The sequence below is a fragment of the Electrophorus electricus genome, chromosome 23 (assembly GCF_041902795.1).
Source record: "Electrophorus electricus isolate QZ-2024a chromosome 23, ASM4190279v1, whole genome shotgun sequence".
Taxonomy (NCBI): domain Eukaryota; kingdom Metazoa; phylum Chordata; class Actinopteri; order Gymnotiformes; family Gymnotidae; genus Electrophorus; species Electrophorus electricus.
The window spans coordinates 12,228,005-12,249,236 of NC_137519.1; the positions used below are offsets into that span (position 1 = coordinate 12,228,005).

The 21,232-nt window shown below is 40.9% G+C and overlaps 2 protein-coding genes across 9 annotated transcripts in view; both read left to right on the forward strand.

The window, feature by feature from the left end:
- rfx7a (regulatory factor X7a) overlaps positions 1-9,373 on the forward strand; it is a 32,414-nt gene extending 23,041 nt beyond the window's left edge. For all 5 annotated transcript variants that reach the window (XM_027008916.3, XM_027008918.3, XM_081705923.1 and 2 more), the window contains 3 exons: positions 16-223; positions 1,954-2,252; positions 2,463-9,373. In XM_027008916.3, coding sequence (XP_026864717.2) covers positions 16-223; positions 1,954-2,252; positions 2,463-5,948 — 3,993 coding nt within the window. In that variant the 3' untranslated portion in view covers positions 5,949-9,373. The remainder of the gene's footprint in view (positions 1-15; positions 224-1,953; positions 2,253-2,462) is intronic.
- Positions 9,374-10,387: 1,014 nt separating this feature from the next.
- nap1l4b (nucleosome assembly protein 1-like 4b) lies at positions 10,388-20,735 on the forward strand. Of its 4 annotated transcripts, none has more exons than XR_014119555.1 (15): positions 10,388-10,515; positions 11,404-11,453; positions 12,034-12,130; positions 12,767-12,908; positions 13,308-13,391; positions 13,870-14,010; positions 16,179-16,250; positions 16,555-16,694; positions 17,070-17,215; positions 17,316-17,335; positions 17,468-17,587; positions 17,755-17,790; positions 17,893-17,946; positions 19,307-20,265; positions 20,394-20,735. XR_014119555.1 is itself a non-coding variant. In XM_035520979.2 (15 exons), the coding sequence occupies exons 2-14, from the start codon at positions 11,426-11,428 to the stop codon at positions 18,148-18,150; spliced, it is 1,086 nt and encodes a 361-aa protein (XP_035376872.1). In that variant the 5' UTR covers positions 10,388-10,515; positions 11,404-11,425; the 3' UTR covers positions 18,151-18,177; positions 19,307-20,735. The 4 variants fall into 4 exon arrangements, 3 of the variants coding, with proteins under 3 accessions (XP_035376872.1, XP_035376870.1, XP_035376871.1); XM_035520979.2 differs by adding an exon at positions 18,145-18,177 and having other exon boundaries at positions 19,307-20,735; XM_035520977.2 differs by having other exon boundaries at positions 19,307-20,735.
- The last annotated feature ends 497 nt before the right edge of the window (positions 20,736-21,232 follow it).

Genomic DNA, 21,232 nt, shown 5'->3' on the forward strand with positions numbered 1-21,232 from the left:
TCTCATATGTGGCAGTGTGAAGGGTTTGAATCTGTCGGGCAGGGCTACAGTGGAGAGGACGAAGTCCGCGTGGCTGCCTGTGGCCTGGTGTGTGAGTGGGCTCAGAAGGTACTGAGTCGACATTTTGACAGCGTGGAGGACCTGGCTCGCTTTCTCCTCAACAGCCACTACATCGGCACCAAGTCTGTTGCGGCTCTCACTGTGATGACAGGATCCCCTTCAGGTATGACGATCTTATCCCTCACTGTTCTTTTTAGCCCCAGCAAGTGCTGCCCCCTAGTGGCATGAAATCATATAAGAATACTATGCATATATCATATACAACTCCACATGTATATGTAAAAGCATTTACAGGTATTATTACTTACTATAAAATAATAAGCATTAAATAAATTGTTACTGAAAATTAATGTTGATCCTTCAAATTCAGTTCCATGACTAGAAATTAGGCAGATTTAGGTTAAGTGCTGATTTTGCAGTTTGAAATTGGTCAGATGACCGCTGCAGCTATTGTCTTTAGAAAGTTACATAGTTGCCAGCTTGAGTTCAAGGTGATAAACCAAACCTCTATACAGAGCTCAAAAGTCATCAGGTTAGCTGGTCAGTTAGAAGGGTCCACTGACGAATGCCCATCACTGTAAAAACAATCTACTGACAGATCATATTTTTATTCTAGGGTATTCAAGTTTTCTCTCCCTGTGCAGTTACACATGAACCTCTTAGGACACATTCCTCGTGATTTGCAATATTACGATCTCATCACAGACTGTTCAGCAAAATGATAAAATACGCATTTTAAGTGAGCTTAATAAAATACTGGTGTTCAAAATATTGGTGTTTATAACAATGTTAAAAACAAATTAGGAATTGGTACTGTTTAAGGCACACTGGGAGAACATTTTACTGACATTCAGTATTTGTATGTTAAGCATATCTAAAACATACATGAGAAGAGATTTATTCAGTAACATATATATGCGATCTTAGGTCTTAGAATACTATATTCTGTTTTTATTTTAAACGTATAGCACTATTCAGAGCATTAACCATTGGTAAAAAATCTATCCTCATGAACTTCAAATTAAAAAAATACCATTACCACTATAATTTACTATTTTTCTTCATCAGTTCTTACCATAAGAAATACCAGCACAGGTGTAGCAGAATATTCTTGCTGTCATTAGTGATGTATGTGAGAGAAAGACATGAAAATTGTCATTTAAGCAATTCATTGGAACACACATTTTTACATAGGTTGTGACTACGAAATCTTTATCTGGCTAGCTAACACTTTAACTATTAGAAGTCTATGGGATGTAGGTTATTTTTTCACATTGACATACTTTATCGACATATTGGACCCAAAAAACACAGAAAACACATAAAATCAGATTTAGTATAAAACACAAACATATTGAAAATGCAAACACAAGTTGCAAATATGGATATGTAAATGAAAAATGTAGATAAACTCAAAATATATAAACTGTTTCATTGTATATAGCTTCTACTTGTACTGTTGACAGCAAACAAAAACTAGAATGGCATTTCAAGGCAACACATTTGATGGCAGTTGACAGCAATGTTCAAGTTGACTGTTTTTATGCTGTGATGTCTTGAATCAGTCATGGGGTTTGATCATGCCGGCATGATCAGTGATTTCAGAGGGTGAATCTTTATCTGGATAGTTATGTCTCGTTATAGACAGAACATATGGAAAGTCATAAAGGTTAAATGCAAATTTTCCAGTAACTACACGTCCTTGCATAGCTGAGGCCATATCATATGAAGATGACAGTTTATTGTTTTGTGTCATGACAAAGTATCTCTGTTAAGAAGGTAAGCCCACAATGGTCATACTGATAACATTATGCATAATAACGTTTTGATGTTCTGAAATATGTTAGCATGAACTTCTTTTTAAAAGTGATTTATTTCTCTGGATCACTGTAGGGGCTAAACTGCAATCGTCTGCATTTGTGCCCACAATGGATGCCCACTCATTCCAGCCTCAGATGAAAACCCTGGCATCTCCCTCCATTGATGCCAAGCAGCAGCTTCAGAGAAAGATTCAGAAGAAGCAGCAGGAGCAGAAGCTCCACTCTCCACTCCCTGCTGAGGCTCAGGCCAGGAGAGCCGACAGGGGCGGTACACCTGGTGCGAGCGCAGGAGTCCCATGTGGAAGCCCTGCTCTGCTTTCACCGCAGCCCACCATTGGCATTGTGGTAGCTGCAGTTCCGAGCCCCATTACGGTAGCTGCACACTATTTTTGGTCTTATTTAGCTGTGCTTAAAAGAAAAATACATAACAGAGAATGGATGTATTTTGAGTAATTTAAGATTTCTCATATGGGCATTTGCATGTTTGCTTGTTTTAAATTGTATTTGTATTTTTAGACTATTTTTATGCATGTTCTTGTTCTTTATCTAATTTTTCAATGTTTGGTTCATTTGGTTCTGTAGGTCCAAAGGAGCAGGCAGTTGATGTCCCCTAGCCCGGTTCCCATAGCAACAGCAGAAAGCAAAGTCCTCCCTGTCAATTTCCAGGTGGTCACCCAAGCAATGCAACCCATGAAGCAATGTCCCAAAACTCCACAGAATGTCCCTGTAAGCCCTGTGGGTGATCGTTCGGCCCGTCACCGCTATGCCCAAATCCTGCCCAAGCCAGTTACAACTAATCCAATCACACTACACTCACCGTCTGCACTTCTCATCACCAACAGTCCTATCAAACCTGTTATTCCAACGGCCCAGGTTGGCTCCGTCAACGTTGTCAAGATGACGGCCATATCTTTGGGGGCCAGCAATGGCAGCAACACCACTGTAGCCACCTTAGCTACCAATAGCAAGGCTAGGCCTGCTTCTGCTGGGGTCGTCAGTATCAGTGACGACCCTCCGCCTGTTACTCGGGTTCGTAGTGGCTCCATTGCTGCAGTGCCATCGGCAATGGTAAGGTCAGGGCGAACAACCAGCACAACCCCAGTCAGTGACATCAAGTTGGTGTCTGTTGGTGTAAGTGGACAAGTCCAGGGTGAGACTATTTCTCAAGAGGCTGGTGGGAATATACAGAAGCTGGATGTGACCCCCAAACCCAGGGCAGCCAGTGTACCAACACCTCTTGCTAAGGTTTCTGCAGGACTGGAAATGCAGCAAGGGACCAAATGTAATGGGAAGATGCTCCCTCGTCAATGCAAGCCAGCTTCTGGCAGCAATAATAATGCTAAAGAAAGCACTCTGTTTCAGGGTGTACCCAACCTGACCACCAGCAGTGCACTGACAACCAGCAGTCGTCCGTTTGTGACATCACCCAGGGATGTAGAGCTGGCGTCTAGAAGCCCTCGCAAAAGACAGGGCTTATGCTCAGATTCGAGTTTGACACCTGTCAAAAAAGTCTTCGTCACTCAGCTGTCATCCGGAGCAACTGAAAGTTTCAAATCAGTCATTGGAGCTTCAGTAAAGAATGCAGCTAGGTCAAATGCTCCCATGCAACCAGAAAGTGCACCTGCCTCTGCTGCTGGAAAAGCTACTGTGAAGTTCAACTCTTGTGCTCCTACCCATATCCTTGCACTCTCTGACTCTCCGGTTGTGAGTTCTTGCTTCCAGACTGTCAGCAGGCAACAAGGCTCGTCCCAGGCCCAGTATGAAGGATCCACATCTGATATGACAACTGCTGCTACTGGAAACTCTGCACTGACTGCAACTCACCAGGATTCTCTGATCGGGAATGGCAGCTTCCAGACCTTTGTCCGAAAAAAGTGGGAAGGGTCTTCACCCAGTATGGACAGCAAACCAATTGTTACTCAGGCTGTAAGTGCTTCACGTCAGACCGTGCAACAGCTGCATTCAAACAAACATTCACAAGCTATGCAGGTGAGCTCAGATCAGTCTGACCCATCTGTGTCGTGTGAATTGAAAGGTGTGTTTTGGAATAATGGGCAACAAGACAGCACCCAGCAACAAGCTTATTCCCAGCAAGGGTCAATAGAAAATGACCACTCTGGGCAATCAACCTCTCCAGTTATGAAGCCTCTTTCAGCAATGAGTCAACCCTCTGGCCCAGGCCAGCTAGTACAGATGACTGCTGATATGGTGGATTATGTATCATCCCAACCTCATGTGGGGTTCTTCCCCTTTAACGATGATGATATGACGCAGGACAGTATCGTGGAGGAACTAGTTCAGATGGAGGAGCAGATGAAGATGAACAGTAGCATGCCAGATTTTGGTGACTGTGTGGACATGGCACTGCAAGGTGAACAGACTGCCTTGCAGAACAACATGATGGTCAGTCAACTGCCCAGCACTTCTTACTACAGCTCAGTCCACAGCAGCAGCACACCCATCCACACACCCACCCCAACACCAACCCCTACCACAGAGATGACAGGAGGGGGGCAGGTTCTGACCTGTGACAGTCCCTGTTTGCGCCTGGTCCCTACCACCCCTGTGGATGGTGCCCTGGGAAGCAGCTGCCAAACCCCAATCGGTACCCCCCACTCCAGTTGCAGCAGTAGTGTTCCCCCAAGCCCTGTTGAGTGTAGGAACCCTTTTGCTTTCACCCCTATCAACTCGAGCATCACAAGTTACCACGATGGCAGCATTGTCTCTTCTAGCCCAGTCAAACCCATGCAGAGACCAATGGCCACCCATCCAGATAAAGCTAAGTTGGAGTGGATGAATAATAATTACAACAACATTAACAGCAACTCTAGTAATGGAATTAGCATTCTTCCCAGCTATCTGGACCTGGTGGATGATCAGTTCAGGAAACCTCATGCCTTCGCCATCCCTGGCCAGACATATCAATCACAGATCAGACACCATGACCCTCACGTTAGCCGCTTGACGCCTATCTCTCCGGTCCAGCAGCAGGTAGCCAGCATGTCTAGTAAGCAAGAAGGATTTGCAGTACCAGCCCCTCTCGATAACAAAACAAGTACCTCGACTGCCTCCGGATGTGGAACGTTCCGTTGCCGCAGTGTCAGTCCAGCGGTTAGGCAGCGTAATCTGAGTGGGAACCCGAATCCCAAAATCCCTCGTTCTGCGGTTTCTCCTTTCAGTTCTGCAGTGACACCTGAAGTGCTCAACATTTTCGCTAGCAGTCAAGCAAATGCTAGCACTAGCAGTATAGCGCAGAGGAGCCAGTCTGTGCCACTTAACGTGATGATGCAGACTGAAGTACTGCCCATGCAAGTTGCCGGGCAGTCAAGCAATGCCAAAAAAATCGCTAATGTTCTCCTCAGCAAGATGGATGGCGACGGAGACAGCTCTGTACGAGGTCTTGGGATAAACAACGTGCCATCAGGCTACACTGCCCGTATGAATCTTACACAGATCCTGGAAACAACTGCCAGACCCAGCTTCCCCAGCAATGCCAACCACCAGGCTCTGATTTCACCCGGCTCCGTGGCCTACAAGTTTCAAAAGCCTGCTTACCTCATAAAGAATGCCAGAGGGGAACAAATTAGCTTCTCGGCCAGGGAGGGTCAAGCACAACAGACCTCCGGAGAGAGGCAGCAGCAGGTCTCAGAGGAAGAACGACAGCAGAACCGGGCCTTGTTGGTTCCTCCACAGCAAAACCTCCAGGAACACCAGCATCAGCAACCTCTGCACTTCAGCAGCACTGTTAAAGACCTCTTAGAGGAAAATGGCCTGAACAACAGCTCACAGCTTTCGGGCCAGACTTCAGAGCTGAACACTGGGACTTCTGAGTTCTCTGGTGACATGCGTCTAACCTCTGAGCTCTCCAGTAGCATGAATGACTTAAACACTTTGGACACAAACCTTCTGTTCGACCCTAGTCGGCAGCTAGGACAGTATGAAGAATCGACCTTAGAGGAATTGAAGAATGACCCACTTTTTCAACAGATTTGCAGCGAGACTGTGAATTCTGCAGGCTTTGACTGGTTGGAGAGTAAGGACCAGGCAACAGTAGAAATGTTGGGTTAATTTTTTTTTTTTTATTGTTTTGATATTTGAATATTTGACTGGGTGCTTTGTTTATGGTTTTTAAGAATCCTGTCTTTGAAAATGCTCACCTAGTCTTGTGTTATACCCACATGTAGTTCCTGGATTCAGGTCCAGAAAGACGTTCCAGGCTGTACATAAATGATCACTTTTTTCAAGAATGCTGGTTCTTTTTCTAATTGTAATGTGCACCTTTGCCCAAATTATGGTGCTCTTTTGTTAATTTTCTCCACACATCCATTTTTCAAAGAAAACGGAAAGGTTTGAAAGATAAAGTGAAACTCTAGAGTTCTGCTGTCTCAAAAATGGTTTGTACATATGCCAAGATTGATGGCTAAGACTGATGGGAAATTTCTGTATTTTCCTGATTTTTAATTTCATCAAAACAGGGTCATGTTTGCATATCTTACAGAGGAATGATGCTATCAGACTTTTAATAGAATTTAAATGAATTTTCGTACCCCATTTCTTATATGAACTCATTATCAACTTTCTTTGGAGGCTTTGAGCTCCGTTAAGGTAGTGTGCTTCATTCAGTTACTGTTAGCTTTTTGTCTGATACTGAATGGGTGCTTCCCAGTGTAGAAAACAGTAACAGGATAGTGATGAATGAATAAATGTTAATGGATTAGAGTGTATTTTGTAGGTGTGAGAGTACCTAAAATGTGTATGGAATTACCTAAAAAGATAAGAGGTAACAAATGGAAAAATTGCATTTGCTGTCTTAAATGTTAGAATATATTCATTTAATAGCCTTCATATGAAAAAAGTATGGGATCTTGTGCTTAAAAGGCAGCTGTTCAAATATGAAAGAGGGCTAAATTAATCAACTCGTAGAGCTCATAAAAGGATTCACGGTGAATTGTGTATATTCTGAAATTTGGCTTGATTCTTATTGTAAAGTGAATGTGATTAGAGTTTTGTGTGGCATTATGCTCCTTTGAGTTGCATCTCAGGATTTCCCAGTCTCTGTGTTTGAAGGGTTTAATTAACTCAATGCCCTGTGAAAAAAATTTAGGTAAATCACTACCCTAGGAACATTTTCAAGTTAACCGGCTCTGATATTTGCACTAGCTGGCACATTTTGTATATTGGAATGTTTGTATATAGTTAGGAAAACCTGATGGGTGATCTAGGTTGTCTTGTTTGTCAATGCACATAGGACATCATTGTTTATGGGAATGCTCCTAAAGCTCCAGTCAAGAACTGCTCAAATGACACCACAGTTTCCCCAAGACTAGGGGTTACTGGTCTAACTGGGACTGTGGTAAATGTAGCCGTCACTGATGTTCCCGCGTGCATTGTGGTTTCTACAAAACCTTCACCCATTGTAAAACGCCAACAGCAGTAGTTTACGAATGGGGTTTTAACAGTTGTGTTTGCCATTAGTGAACTGATGGAACCTCTGGACTGTCCCCTTTAGAAACACAAATGCCAAAGTGGATGTGAAAAGAAAGAAGGGATTTTCTTTGTGAAATTTTAGGTTTTTGTATCTATGCATTCTGAAAGTTATGAGATGATAGCTGACCTATCAATTTTTTCAAGTCAGTTGGTAGTTTTTTTGTAATTTGATGCTTAAAGCTTGCATTTTTTGCATACCCCTCTACCATCTAATATATATATAATATATATATATATATATTTTTGAAACATTTAAGAAACATTTTTAACTTTTATATAAATGCAGTTGATATGACATAGCTTTGGAATATAGGATATTAGTGGAGTATGGTTGCATGGTTTAATCCTTAACTCATGTCTTTATCCAAGAGCAAGTTGAGTTTTCAAAGTTTGTGGCATTTTTTATGACTGTTGAGTGATTTTTAAGCCTTTTAGTTTATTCAGGTACTGCCCTTGCACTGTTACATATAAAAGCCAGTAGCATTATGTCATCTGTCAAACTGAGAATTTTGGAATTTGAGCAGGTCATAAAAAAACACAAAATTATTGTGCTTAAACAATAATATAATTGTCTCTTTAAATATGAAGAGCTTTTTCTTGTAAGCAAGATATATAGTATAGGTTGAGTAATTTACAGGTGATATGTTGCTGAATTTTTGTGTGCCTGATTGAGTCCCAGCACTGAAACACAACATTCATTTTGTGGTGATGTCTTCATGGTCCATGTCAGCCTTACTGTATCTCCATACCAAAGACAAGCTGTAGAACTCCACATTTAAAAAAATACATTTATACCCTTTTTATGTATAAATCTAAATTTTAAAAAGCAAACGGATTGAAATATCAGGTTGAAAGGTGTTGTTTTTGTGGAGTGTGTTTGCTCGATGGGATTTTGGAATATCAAGCACACTTTTTAATCTAAGCAACCAGTACTGTAACCTTCACCCAAGATTCACACTACTGTTACCATTTCCATAACATATGTAGCAGTGCAGTTTTTAGGAGACTGTTATGATAAATGTACTCATTTTGTAACTCTGTGTGTGTGTGGATGTACACAAACTTAATTTGCTTCATTTCAAGAAAGCAAAGCACTGTTTGTTTATAATCATCAACATCATCAGAATGTTAGTCATACCTATAATATAAACACTGATAGCTTGATCATCTATGCTCCCTAAGTTATCAGCCTGTCTGAAAAACTGATCTTGTTCTGATGATCTTTGTTTTATCTGGCTAGTATTCTGTGCTTTGGCATGGATCATTAAAGACATGTGGTCATGATTACATGACAAATATCTATCTTTCTGTGGTGGATGGTGATTTAACACTGGAAATTCAACAGATTCAATTTGTGTAAGCCTTACAGGTTCTTTGTTACTATTGCACTACTGTTTTTAATGAACCAAGGCTTTAGTATCTCTAATAAAACTTTAGGTCTCAAAAATATTTTCTAAGAACATTTTTACAAACCTAAGCTTAAAAGCATTAATTAAAATGTGATGATCTCAAAAGATTTAGAAACCTCATGAAACTGTACTGTGTCCATCCTATGTGTGCGTGTGAGTATACATAACCATATAACATGACATAGGAATAATTTTGACTCTGCTAGATACAGTGATGATCCACTTCTTTTGCATTGTTTGATAACCCAAGTCACCTTTTCTGTATGTTCAGGTTTTCAAATGTGGTGTTCAATTTTCAATGTGTTACATTTCTTGCTTTTTAAAAAGTATATGCGAATAAAGGTTTCTTACTGTAGTTTTTGTTGTTCTTTTTTTGTAATAAGCATTGAGGCCAGCGACATAGGCCAGAATTGGATATTACTCTGACTGAACTGATTTATGACCCAATAACATTTTACCCTGCTTATATGCTGTGCAGTAGATAGGTAAAGTTGTAATGGTGTTTTAAAATGGTTTTCTCTTTTGTATTTAAACAGTGGCTGACTTGCTGATTTTTTTTAAATTGACTTTAAAAACCAATAAACATTTTGTACAGTACCAGAACATGTATGCAGTGATTTGAAGGTTAGGGTTGGGGGTATTCTTAAGTGCTAGTGTGTTAACTTGAGACTAAAAAGAAGAGCAACAAGAATTTGGTATGAAGTATTGAAGTAACAACATAGGGAAAAACAACAATGGAAGGTGGAACAGAATAGCTCTTTGTGGTATGATAGACTTCTAGTTGAATATTAGGTTTAATAAATTATGTGATTCCTGTCTCACCTTTCCTCACCCTCTAACAGAGGCCTGGAGGTTAGAGGGTGTGGCACAGCATTTTGGCTTCTCCTAGGACTGCACTTTTCAGGACTGATATTGATGAATTTTCTGTGATCTTTTGGAGTCACTACTCCAGCTGAAAGGTCAAAGCCCCACGTGCCCCTATCACCACTAGGACAACCAGTTCCTTTGCTTCTTTCAGTCCCTGGTACTTCTCCAACTTTTCATATTCACTCCTTTGTCTTTCACTTGTGACTGTCACATCTATTACCATTGCTGTTTTCCCCATCTTGTCTACTGTCACGATGTCTAATTGGTTTGCCACCATTTCTTTATCTGTCAGGATCTGGAGGTCCCACGGGATCTTAGCTTTGTTGTTCTTCACCACTATGATTCCTTCCATTTGGACTTGGGGATCTCTGCTGCTTGTTTGTGTCTCAGTGTATACTTTCCCTGCTAGCATCTTGTATTCTGCTACTACCAGTAATTCTCAATCTTTTTTTTTCTTGGTAGAGACATTTGATTAGATCAGAGGCCCGAAATGTATGACCCTGGCGGTTTTATCCATTTGCTTGTACTTTACAGACAGAAAATTGGGGTGTCTAGGAAAATTCTAATTAAAAATTAATCTTGACGATTAAGTCAAGGATGTAATCTTGACGATGAAGTAAAGGACTTTTATTAGTAATTGCGTTTTCACTTATAACTTGTGATCAGTTAATAATAAATCTCTTGAACTGTGTAAACCTGTCACTCTGAACTGCAGTGACATGCCTCCATCATCTCTCAGAATTGGTAAGGGAATGGCAAGTTCCCGAATAGGCGGCGCTGTTGCCCGCGGGGCCCCATGAGGTTCACGCATTGCTTCAAAGTCGGCCGCTTCATTGAAACTACCAATGTGAACGAAAACAGCTCCGAGAAAGGTAAGAAAATCAGTCACCCACAGGAAGAGCTTGTATTGTCAAAAGAATGTTCTTAATTGGCGAGTGAATTTTATTGTTAGGCATAGTAAATCACAAGAAATTACTCTCTTGCAGTTTTGTCATTTATTTGCTGCGTAACATCAGCTTTGTCAGCGCCCTGTCACTAAATTAGCCTAGCTACCGCTAGCTAGACTTGTCACAGCAGGTCTGCTTCGATGTCTATACTAGCTAATCCGTCCTTATATCAGTGCACCATTAAAACCATCAAAACCATTTACACTTCAGCTGTTTGGCTAAGAAAACCAGTGGTAATTTTGCTATCGTTAGCTAGCGCGTTTTTAAGTAGCATAGCCATCTTGCTAACTACAGCTTGTGGCACCGCCCAGACGTTGTTTTGTCGAGGGAATAAACAGCCACTGCTGTTATATGCAGACCGTATCAGCGTAGTGTTTTACTCCATACCATGGCTGCCAGCCCTCATAAACGTGTAGCTCTTGTGTGTTTTACACCGTGTTTAACGGGCAGTGCTTTATCTTGGCTGGCTAGGAAAGTTAAAACCAGCTGCGTCGTCGAGTTGCGCTGGACATTTTCCCACATAGTGAACGTTTAATATTTTCAAAACATTAAGGTACAGTAGTGAATTTAAATGAAATACAGCTATCCTTTTAATCCAGCTGTGTGTGCTGTGTCTGCTTAAACATCGCGAAGTCTGATATTTTAACAATAAACGAACAAGCTGTTAATCCAGATTAAAAATGTTTTTTGTTGATTATTTGTGCAGTGCTGATGATTCCTCGTCAACAAGGTTGAATGGTAAACGCATTTGTTTGGTTACAGTTATTTTATTGGAATGCTGTCTTAACACTTTCCTAAAATGTTTGTTTACAGAAAATTTGAGCATTTTTATGAGATGGACGGCGATAATAATGAAGCCAAAGGTAAAATAACTAATATCTTAGCACCTATCTAAGATCTTCAATTGTCTTTATCATTTGTTATGGAGGGGGAAATATTTATTAGCATGTGGACAGTCTTCTGTACACTGCATGTTTATTCCAAGATGGCATTCTGGCATGGGTAGTGTAAAGTGTCACATTTTTATGATGACGATATTGCACTGCCAACATGTTGCGTCAGTTAGAGCCCCCCCTCCCCATTCTCCCTCACAGATGTGGAGACATGCTTTAAATCTGTACATGCTAGCACTGTCACAAAGTGCTTTTGTCCTTCATATGGGCAAAATCTAATCTCTTGCTGTCTGTTGGTCCCCTGGCTAAATCCTTTTTTTGTAAACGGAGTTACCCTGGTAATAACATTCAAATGGAGTAACTATAGAGAACTGTTTGGTCAGTTCCTATTTCAGTACAGTTTCAGGCAAAAGTATCATTAATGGCCTGAAAGTAATTTCATATCGCCTTCAATTTCCAATTATTATTGCTTGTATAAAAAATGTACTTCTGCATTTTCCTAGTTAGGTGTCTATTTCTGCTTTGTGCTAACCAGACTGTGTATCTGCAGGTAAAGCGGGTGACCAGGTCATGCAGAACCCACAGGCTCTGGCAGCTCTTCAAGACAGACTAGACAGCATCACACACAGTCCTTGTGTCATGGACAGGTCAGGACTAAGATCTTCATGGGCAGCTGCTGCCCACCTTCCTCAAGTTCTACTCTCATTTGGGTTTTGTTTTAGGGCCACAGTAAATTAAGAATGCAGCAACATTTATTCAGTGAATGATTCAGTTTTTGGCCACTTTTTAGTTGAACAGGTTGGTTGATGGTTTGTGAATTCCAGAATTCATTTGAGTTTCACCTGCTTTTCATATGATTTTCATGTAGGCTGATAAAATTGCCACATTTACTTACTCATTCCTTTACTGATCTCTTTTGATTGTCCTGAGTTGTTGGAACACTGGCTAAATCTCTTATAATAATAATAATAATAATAATAATAATGTTATTATTAACAACAACAACAATAATAATAATAATAATAATAATAATAATAATAATAGGGCATGGGCTCTTGTGCCAGAGATCTCAGCGACTTGGTTGGGAGTAACGATTGCCCACTAGGCACACCTTCAGATGTACTTGCCCCTTTATCCTTTAAGTGTAGTCTTTCACAATAAAGCAGGGGTTTTGAATCTTTCTGCCTTCCCCTCCTCCTGAAAGTAGCAAAATAGGCTGGTCCAGCTGTGCACAATCGGACTCCATCTGCTCACAAAATGTCTGTCCTCTTCCCTTCTCTCAGCTTACCTCCGCCCGTCAGGAGAAGAGTCAAGGCCTTAAAGAATCTGCAGGTCAAGAGTGCACACGTAGAAGCCAAATTTTATGAGGAGGTGCACGAGCTGGAGAGAAAGTATGCATCACTGTATCAGCCACTGTTTGACAAGGTGATTGCTGGGATTGACTGAAAAATGCAGAGCAAGAACATGTTCACACTTGAGCTCTGTAGGGGTCTGCTTTTTCCTGCTTTTAATACTGTTGAGGTTATAGTAACTTTAGAATTTAGTGGTCTGCTTGGGAGCTATGTGGGAGCTGCATGAAAATGATGAGCTATGAATGTATAAAGTTCAACTTTATTAAACAGTTCTCACTGTTGAATGTTGAAATGAGATTTCAATAGTCCTGGTCCACGTTTTGAAAGAAGGCCTGAATCATTTGCCTGCAACCCAAAAATGAACCAGTTGCTTTGAAATGTTGCCTTGGGGTTTCAGCTTGTTCCTCTTATCTGCTTAGAAAGTTTCAGCAGAGCTGAGTCAGTTCACTTTCTCTCATTCATTTGGCTGCAGAGGAAAGCCATTGTTACGGGTGCAGTGGAGCCCACGGATGAAGAGTGCGAATGGCAGAGTGACCACGAGGATGAAGAACTCGCAGTGAGTACCACATCTTACCCCTCATATTCAGGGCTCCTCTGCAGTTAGATCGCCAGCTTTGGACTAGATATGCTGGTTTTTCATTTACAGTAGAGTTTATCTGGCATACGTTGTATTTTAGTCTGTGCTCTTGTTCAGCGTTTTCACACCCGTTCCCAAAAAATGGGTCTTTGGGGATGAAGAGGACCAGAGTACATGCAAACACATCTAGTTACATTTGTTTTTGGAGCAAGCGTAGACATTCATACTAAGGGATATAGTCATTCAGGGCTCAATTTTAGATTAGCTTGAAGTAGAAATACGGAGTCAGGGCTTATTTGTTTTCATCTTTTATATCCACGGTCTCGTATGGAGGGGTGGAGGGTCCGATCCTCTTACTCAGCTACATTATGAAAGAGATGTCTGCGCCGTGGAGTGCATCCTTGTATTGTGGGGGAGAGCGAGGCATGTAATTGGAGCCCGGCCGCCTGTTTTTCAGGATGAGCTGCAGAATAAAGCCTCCATAGAGGAGAAGAAGGAGGCAGAGACAGAGGGCGCTGCCCCGGAGAACCCCAAAGGAATTCCGGAATTCTGGCTCACCATTTTCCGCAGTGTGGACATGCTGAGTGACATGCTACAGGTGAGCCAGTAGCCCTACGCTCCATTCCACTGTCATCATTCCACCATGGCCCAAGGGTTTAGGTTCCTTTAACATGGAGATGGGCTTTATATCAGTTTCAAGGGTATACTGATATGATACAGTGCCATGAAATGAATTCTGGCATACTGTGGATACCGTGATGAGCCTGAAAATGGCTAATCAGTAACAGCCCTACTCATGAGACAAAATGAACAGGAACAACTTCAGCTAGCAAATACACAGAAAAGCCCCGCACTGTCATTAGAAACAAAAACACATGCAGTGTTAAGCCTTATGTTTAACTATTTTTAGTGATGATGACACATGCCAATTATTACTTTGCTTCTATTTAATCCCTCTGCTAGTCAAAAGCCATGTTACACTTCCTACGTGAGTGGGAAAATTGGCACACTTGGAACTTGGCTACCATTGCTAAGACAATTGCTCAGTATTATTTTGGAGATATAAAACCAAGCTGATGTGTGAAGGGAAATGTAGGCGCAACTGAGGCTGAAGCAGACCTCTGCGAAGGATTAGTTCCAAAAAGGAAGTGTCCGCGGACAATTGGAATTAGTTTAGATTCAAACTTTCCGACCACAGCCAGCACACTCTGTTGTGCAAGTTATGTCGATGCACTGTATTTTACTTAATATAGGCCTTTGTGTGCTGCAGCACTGCATAAATCGAGTAGCCACACTCTGTAATATACAGAGGTTTTGCAGTCAATGAACATGTACTCTGACCAGCAAAAAGCCAGCTCTCAGGAAAAGCAGCCAGGATGCCATGTTTACTTTGCAGAGTGTTGGTTTCATCACACTGTCCTCACCCTTCGAGGAGCACACCGTGTGTGTGTTTGTGTCCCTCACACACATCCCCCCCCCCCCCCCCATGTGTCCTTCGCCCATCCACCTTTCGTCCAGGGTCATACCCATGTCTCTGACCAGGTGTTCACGCCATCCCCTCACAGCAGGGGCAGGTCCATTTACCATGGGCACACCCTCAATGGCCTCATGGTACCAACCCACTTCTGAGACAATTTGCAGCAAAAGCTGAGGTCAGTAACCACACTTGGTCTCAAACTCAGGTCTTGCAGGCAATGCTGGTGTGCTCTGGCCGCTCACCCATTTCATCTTCCTGAGTGCTGGTCTTAGTCATACCACCCTCTCCATCACACTGCCCTGTCCTTCAGGTGGTGATGGTCTCCATCACAGGGGGAACATTTGATATTATAGTAATTAAAACGTTCAAATATAACTGGAATTATTTTTGCTTGCCCCACTGCATGAGTTTCTTTTAAAACATTTTAAGGTAGATAGCTTCACTAGTTGCCAATTTGACACACTGGTGTTATACACCTTCAGAAGCTTTTTATGTTGAAAAAAAAAAAAAAAAAAAAAAAATATACTGTTACTGTCTATTCTTCAAAAGCCTGATCGGTACCCAGAGTACTTCGAACCCAAAATATACTTCAGCTTGAAACACCGTGCTTCAAGTTTCATGATGGACAAACATGAACATTATTCTCTGTCCTGGCTCCCAGATGGTGGAATGAACTTCCTCTTGCTGTCCTGACAGCAGAGTCCCTTGCAGTCTTCAAACGCAAACTGAAGACCCATCTATTTGTGGAGTATTAAATGACCTACACCCATGTCTAGTAACTGAAACTCTAGTACTTATTGTAGGATATTGTTTATTGTATTTATCATTGTCTGAGATAAAGCTTATGTGTGTATTGCACTTGTAGGTATCAGCATTGATCCTTGAATTTCAACTGCATTCTAGTTCAGTGGTATCTTGAACTCTAACCTACTGTACTGGCTAGAATACATTCTATGAGAGATGACGGAGCACTTTTGTAAGTTGCTCTGGATAAAAACGTCTGCCTAATGCCCTGAATGTAAATTGTACTGTGCTATAGTTACCATTGCATCATTATAATGATGGATTCATACTAAACTCCATCCACCATGGCTATGTGACCAATTAGGAAAGTTTCCAAATGGGTCATTTTAGTTTTTGGATCTTCTTTTGTTTGTTGTAGTCTCTGTCCAGTTCAAGTTATGCAGCTTGCAAACAAAACTGTTGGATCTTAATTGTCCTGTCTTTATATGTAACTGCTAACTGAAGAGGTGTGTGTGAAAAATCTGCAATGCTGTTTCTCCCACCAGGAACATGATGAGCCAATACTTAGACACCTACAAGACATTAAAGTGATATTTTCTGGTCCTGGTGAACCTATGGTAAGGAAGGAATGATTTATGTGCACTTTACTCATTTTGTAGTTGTTATAGGGTCTTTTCCAAGTTTATTACTGTATATGAAAGTTTTTAAAAAGAGAATTCTCTTCTATTGACTGCTATTTAGTTCAAGGCTGAATTGAAACTTCACTGTTAAAGGACATGCCTTTCAAATTTCTGGTATATATCGGTCAGGTTTCAGGTCATTGTTAGTAGAGGTGCCTTCCAGCAGAGCTGTGTACAGTATAACCAGAGAGTGCAGAAGTGTTTGTATTTGTAACACTGGGTTTGTCTCTTCTTTTGGCAGAGTTTCACATTAGAATTTCACTTTGAACCTAATAACTACTTCAAAAACACAGTCCTCACAAAAGTCTACAAGATGAAATCTGAACCAGATTTTGAAGAACCGTTCTCTTTTGAAGGGCCAGAGATTATCAGCTGTGAGGGGTGAGCAGATGTCTTTTTGAGAGTGAGACTCTGGTGTAGGGGGCGGGATTTTATTTATTTATTTATTTTTTAAATGCTGTTTTCATTCCACTGTCAGGACTTGGACAGCAAGTCAAATGTTTATTCCCTTCCGCATACTGAGTAAATCGACTGATTTCTTCTTGATATTAAGGGTATGACATCTCAGTACTAATTCAGTCTGTATTTGGGTGGTAGTCTGCAGCTGACCACAACACACTACTTCACATAAGTACACTACTGCTATCAGGTGTAGGACAGAAGCTCGCCTAAACACGCAGCACCTTTTCAGCCAGCTATGTGAAGTCATTGCAAGGAGAAAAAAAAAAACCCTGTTTCCTCTCTTCTTGGAGGCAGATGCGAGATTGACTGGCACAAAGGCAAAGATGTTACATTCAAAACGATCAAGAAGAAACAGAAGCACAAGGGGAGGGGTATCATCAGGACGGTCACCAAGCAAGTGCCCGCTGACTCTTTTTTTAACTTCTTCAACCCCATTAAAGGTACACAGATTGAGGTTGATGTTAAGAATATAAAGGACAAATGTTGAGCTGTTTAAATGACTGAAGCTGTCTGTAACACCAAGTGTGCCTCCCTTCACAGTTTCCCCAGATAGTGAGTTGGTGAGTTTGTTTTCCTTGCCTCTCTTAATTAAAAGTTAGCCAAGTTGCGATTTTGAAGATGGACTGGGTTGGGAATACTGGTGCAGCAGTCTGTTGTTCACTTGCCTGTCTGATTTCAATGTGCTCTGACAGGATGAGGACTCAGAGTTAACTTTAACTACAGATTTTGAGATTGGTCACTTCTTTAGAGAGAGAATAGTGCCACGAGCTGTACTTTACTTCACCGGGGAGGCCCTGGAGGACGATGACAGTGTATGTGAATATTTCTTACAACAATGGTCTTTCTGTAATGAGGGCTTCATCAATTTTTTTTAATAGAATACTGTGTGATATTAGGACCATGCAAATAACTGTTCATCATTGTGTTTGTGTTTTTTTTGTGTGTGCATACCATCATGCGGGTGTGTGTGTGTGTACAGTTTGAGGAAGAGGAGCTTGATGAGGGTGAAGAGGAGGTAGGTTGACTTGAGTGATAACCTTTTGTTATTAGGGACTTTTTTGACATATTATTGAACAGATTAAAAAAGAAATGTTAACATTTTTTGTATATGAAACAGGACCATGATGATGATGATGATATGGAGGAAGAAGAGGAGGAAAGGGATTCTAAGGTTGGTTTTGGATTTGATCATAACACTGTCTCATGAATATTTGTCGGTAACAGAATGGTTTGGGGGGGGGGGTTGGGTTTTGTTGTTCTTCTCAGTGTTTTTTTTTTTTTTTTTTTTTTTTTTTTTTTTTTTTTTAAAGCAATTTGAGGTTTAATGGCGGTTGTGGTTGTTCTCCCCCTGCCTCTCCCCTGCTTACAGGCATAAATCATTTCTCACCTCATGCATTTCTAGGTAAGGAAGAAATGTCATGAGCTCATTGCGCACTCGTACTCTGCACGCTACCGCTCATAAGAGCTCCTATTTTAACCCACATACCCACATTCTTTTCTTATAACTGTTAACCCCATCACACCCTTGTGCCACAAAATGCCATGCCATTAAACAAATGTATTCCTTTTGTTTAGTTCTGTCTAATAAAGGCCTTGTCCAGACTCACTGTCACAGCTGGTCTAGAGACTCTACATTTCAGTTTGAATAGAAACTATTGCTATGTGAAATGAAGATGGGCTTGGTTTGCTTTCATCTGATTGGTAGATAATCTGAGGAAAGTTAAGAATTGGTTGTCTGGTGTGAGGAGTGGGAAAAGGCCTTTATGCCGATACCTTTTGTCTTCTGTTACTGTAGCTTGCTAGTTAGAATGCTTTCAGTTTACCAAGCCAGAATCTGGGTACAGTGCATGTTGCTGTGCGTTAGAAGACCCCAGGTTTTTTGGTTGGGCCAAAAACTGGCCTACTTATGACAGCAGTTCCATGTTGGGGTCCGTAGTCATTAGTAAACCAAGTTGTTGTATCTAGGCAGATTCACATGTTTGTTACACTGCCCAGCCAGTCATATCAGGCTTGCTTCACAACCTCTCAGTCTTGGTGAACTACAGTGATATCCAAATCATGTATGGTTGGATACACTCTGCTGAGGTGTAAGATGTTAGCAGCTCTGGCCATAGCCCAACATGGTTTGTTCCAAACACCTGAATTAATTCATTTTTCTGAGTTGAACCATTAGATAAACCTGTCAGTAAGGGACTTCCAGTTAGATTGAGGCTGTTGGGCAATGTGCTGTTTCCTCATTAAAGGGTATATCTCAAGAACAAAAGAGTGGTGCAGAGATGTTTCTTACAGTACATCAGTTAACTCATTTATAAGTCAACTAAGGATTAATACTAAAAGATGTAAATGTGTGATCAAATAAGTGCCAAATTATCCAAATAAGTCATTTTTCTTTGATTTTTGTGATATGCCCTGTCTCTTCATACTTAAACTCATCTTCCCACGTTATACTAGTGTTGAATAGTGATCATATTTTAACAAATATTCCCCCCATTTCTTTTCCTGTCTGTGTCTCTCTGTCCCCCCCCCTGTAGAGTGGGGAGGCCCCACCTGCAGAGTGCAAACAGCAGTAACTCAGACAGCTCTACTGCCCCCCACAGCAAGTGACTGGAACCTGCCCTCCATAGCCTGATCTGAGTCTAGAGCACCGCCGTTCTCTCAAAACAGTGGAAAAATGTCAAGAGAAAAGTTAACACATTGCATGATTGACTCCCTCTCCAAACTGAATACCCATTCTTTACCCCTCACCTACCGTGATTCTGGGAGAGTGAAGAATGGGGGGAGATGCAAAACTCTAGGCAGCCTGGTGATCTCTCTCTCCTCGACACCACACTGCTTTCTTCTCTCCCTTTCTTTTTTATATCTGACACATTCCAGAGGCCCTTGTAAGTCAATTTCAAAATTAATTGAGAAAATGTAACTTTTTTGACTTTATCATAGTTTACTCAGGGTTTTTTATGCCAAGAAAATATGAACATTCTGTTGTGAAATGTTCAGTTCTAACCCTTAGTTTTTTTCTTCAGTCAAACCTTTATAAGTTGAGTTATACTTATTCTGAAGTTATTTATCTAAATGTCCTCCCCCTCCCACCCCACCCCGCGCTTCTCTAATATTTTTCAACTGTACTTACTGCTCTTAAGCCCCCTAGTGGACTTCTGAGAGAGTGCGATGTCTCTCTGCTGTATGTACCATGCTCTGTGGAGTTGGCCCCATCCCCAGTATTTAACAATGCCGTTGCTTTACTGCCCTGAGCACTTACTACAGAATTAAACATGAATATTGCCAAATGGTGTAAAGTTTTGGTTTTTTTTTGTTTTTTTTAAAGTGTTTTTAAATATTTATCATATTACCTATATGCAATTATATTGATCAAAAATAAGAAAAACTAAAAAGTAATGTTTTGTTCTAGTAGAGGTGAGCTAATGGATTATAATCATCAGAGGGCAGTCGAATACAAGGATCAATAAACTGGTTGTAGTACAGTTGTTCAGAGGTATGCTAACTTGTTCATAATATGTATTTTCTGCAAATTTCACACCGCTTTAGAAGTGTGTTTACTGACATGCACACTTCTAGAGTAAAATACAGCACAAAGAATAACCTCCAAATATGCTTCCACAGACTGGAGGGCAACAGAAAATTGCTTATGGAAACCAACATACACTGTGAGCACCATTATTAGGCAAGTTGTATTTTTGGGTATTCGTTTTATTATTTAACAACTACAGTGCTCTCAGTCAACCCAAAATGTTAAACCTCAAATCTGAATATTTAAGAAAATAAAAGAGGTTTTGGCTTTCTTGGGTCAATATGTGTGTGCATAATTATTGGGCAACTGTTGGTGTGCAGAAGTTTTTCCATCTATTGTTTTTCATCTGTTAAAGTGCAAATAACTCAATTTACAAATAAACATCTGACATTAAAAAAAAGGTGGCTATACTGGTCACTTTTCATTAACATCAATACTGTCATAAGCCTTCTGTCTGTCAGTTTCTTAATCTGTTGATCAAATGTTTGTGCAGCAGCAACCACAGCCTCCCAGATACTGTTCAGAGAGCTGTACTGTTCTCCTTTCACCTTAAATCTCCCATTTAAGAAGGGCGCACAAGTTCTCAATAGAATTTAGGTCAGGTGAGGAAGGGAGCCATGTCATTATTCTTTCATCTTTAAGGCCTTTACTGCCTAGCCAAGCAGTGGAGTACTTTGATACATGTGATTCAGCATTGTCCTGCATAAAAATCATGGTCTTCTTGAAAGATGCAGACTTTTTCCTGTACCGCCACTTGACGAAAGTGTCTTCTAAAAATTGGCAGTAGGTTTGGGAGTTGATTTTGAGTCTGTCTTCAACCCGAAAAGGTCCAACTAGCTCATCTTAAATAATACCAGCCTATAGCAGTACCCCACCTTGCTGACATCTGAGTCAAAGTGGAGCTCTGTACACGTTACTGATCCAGCCATGG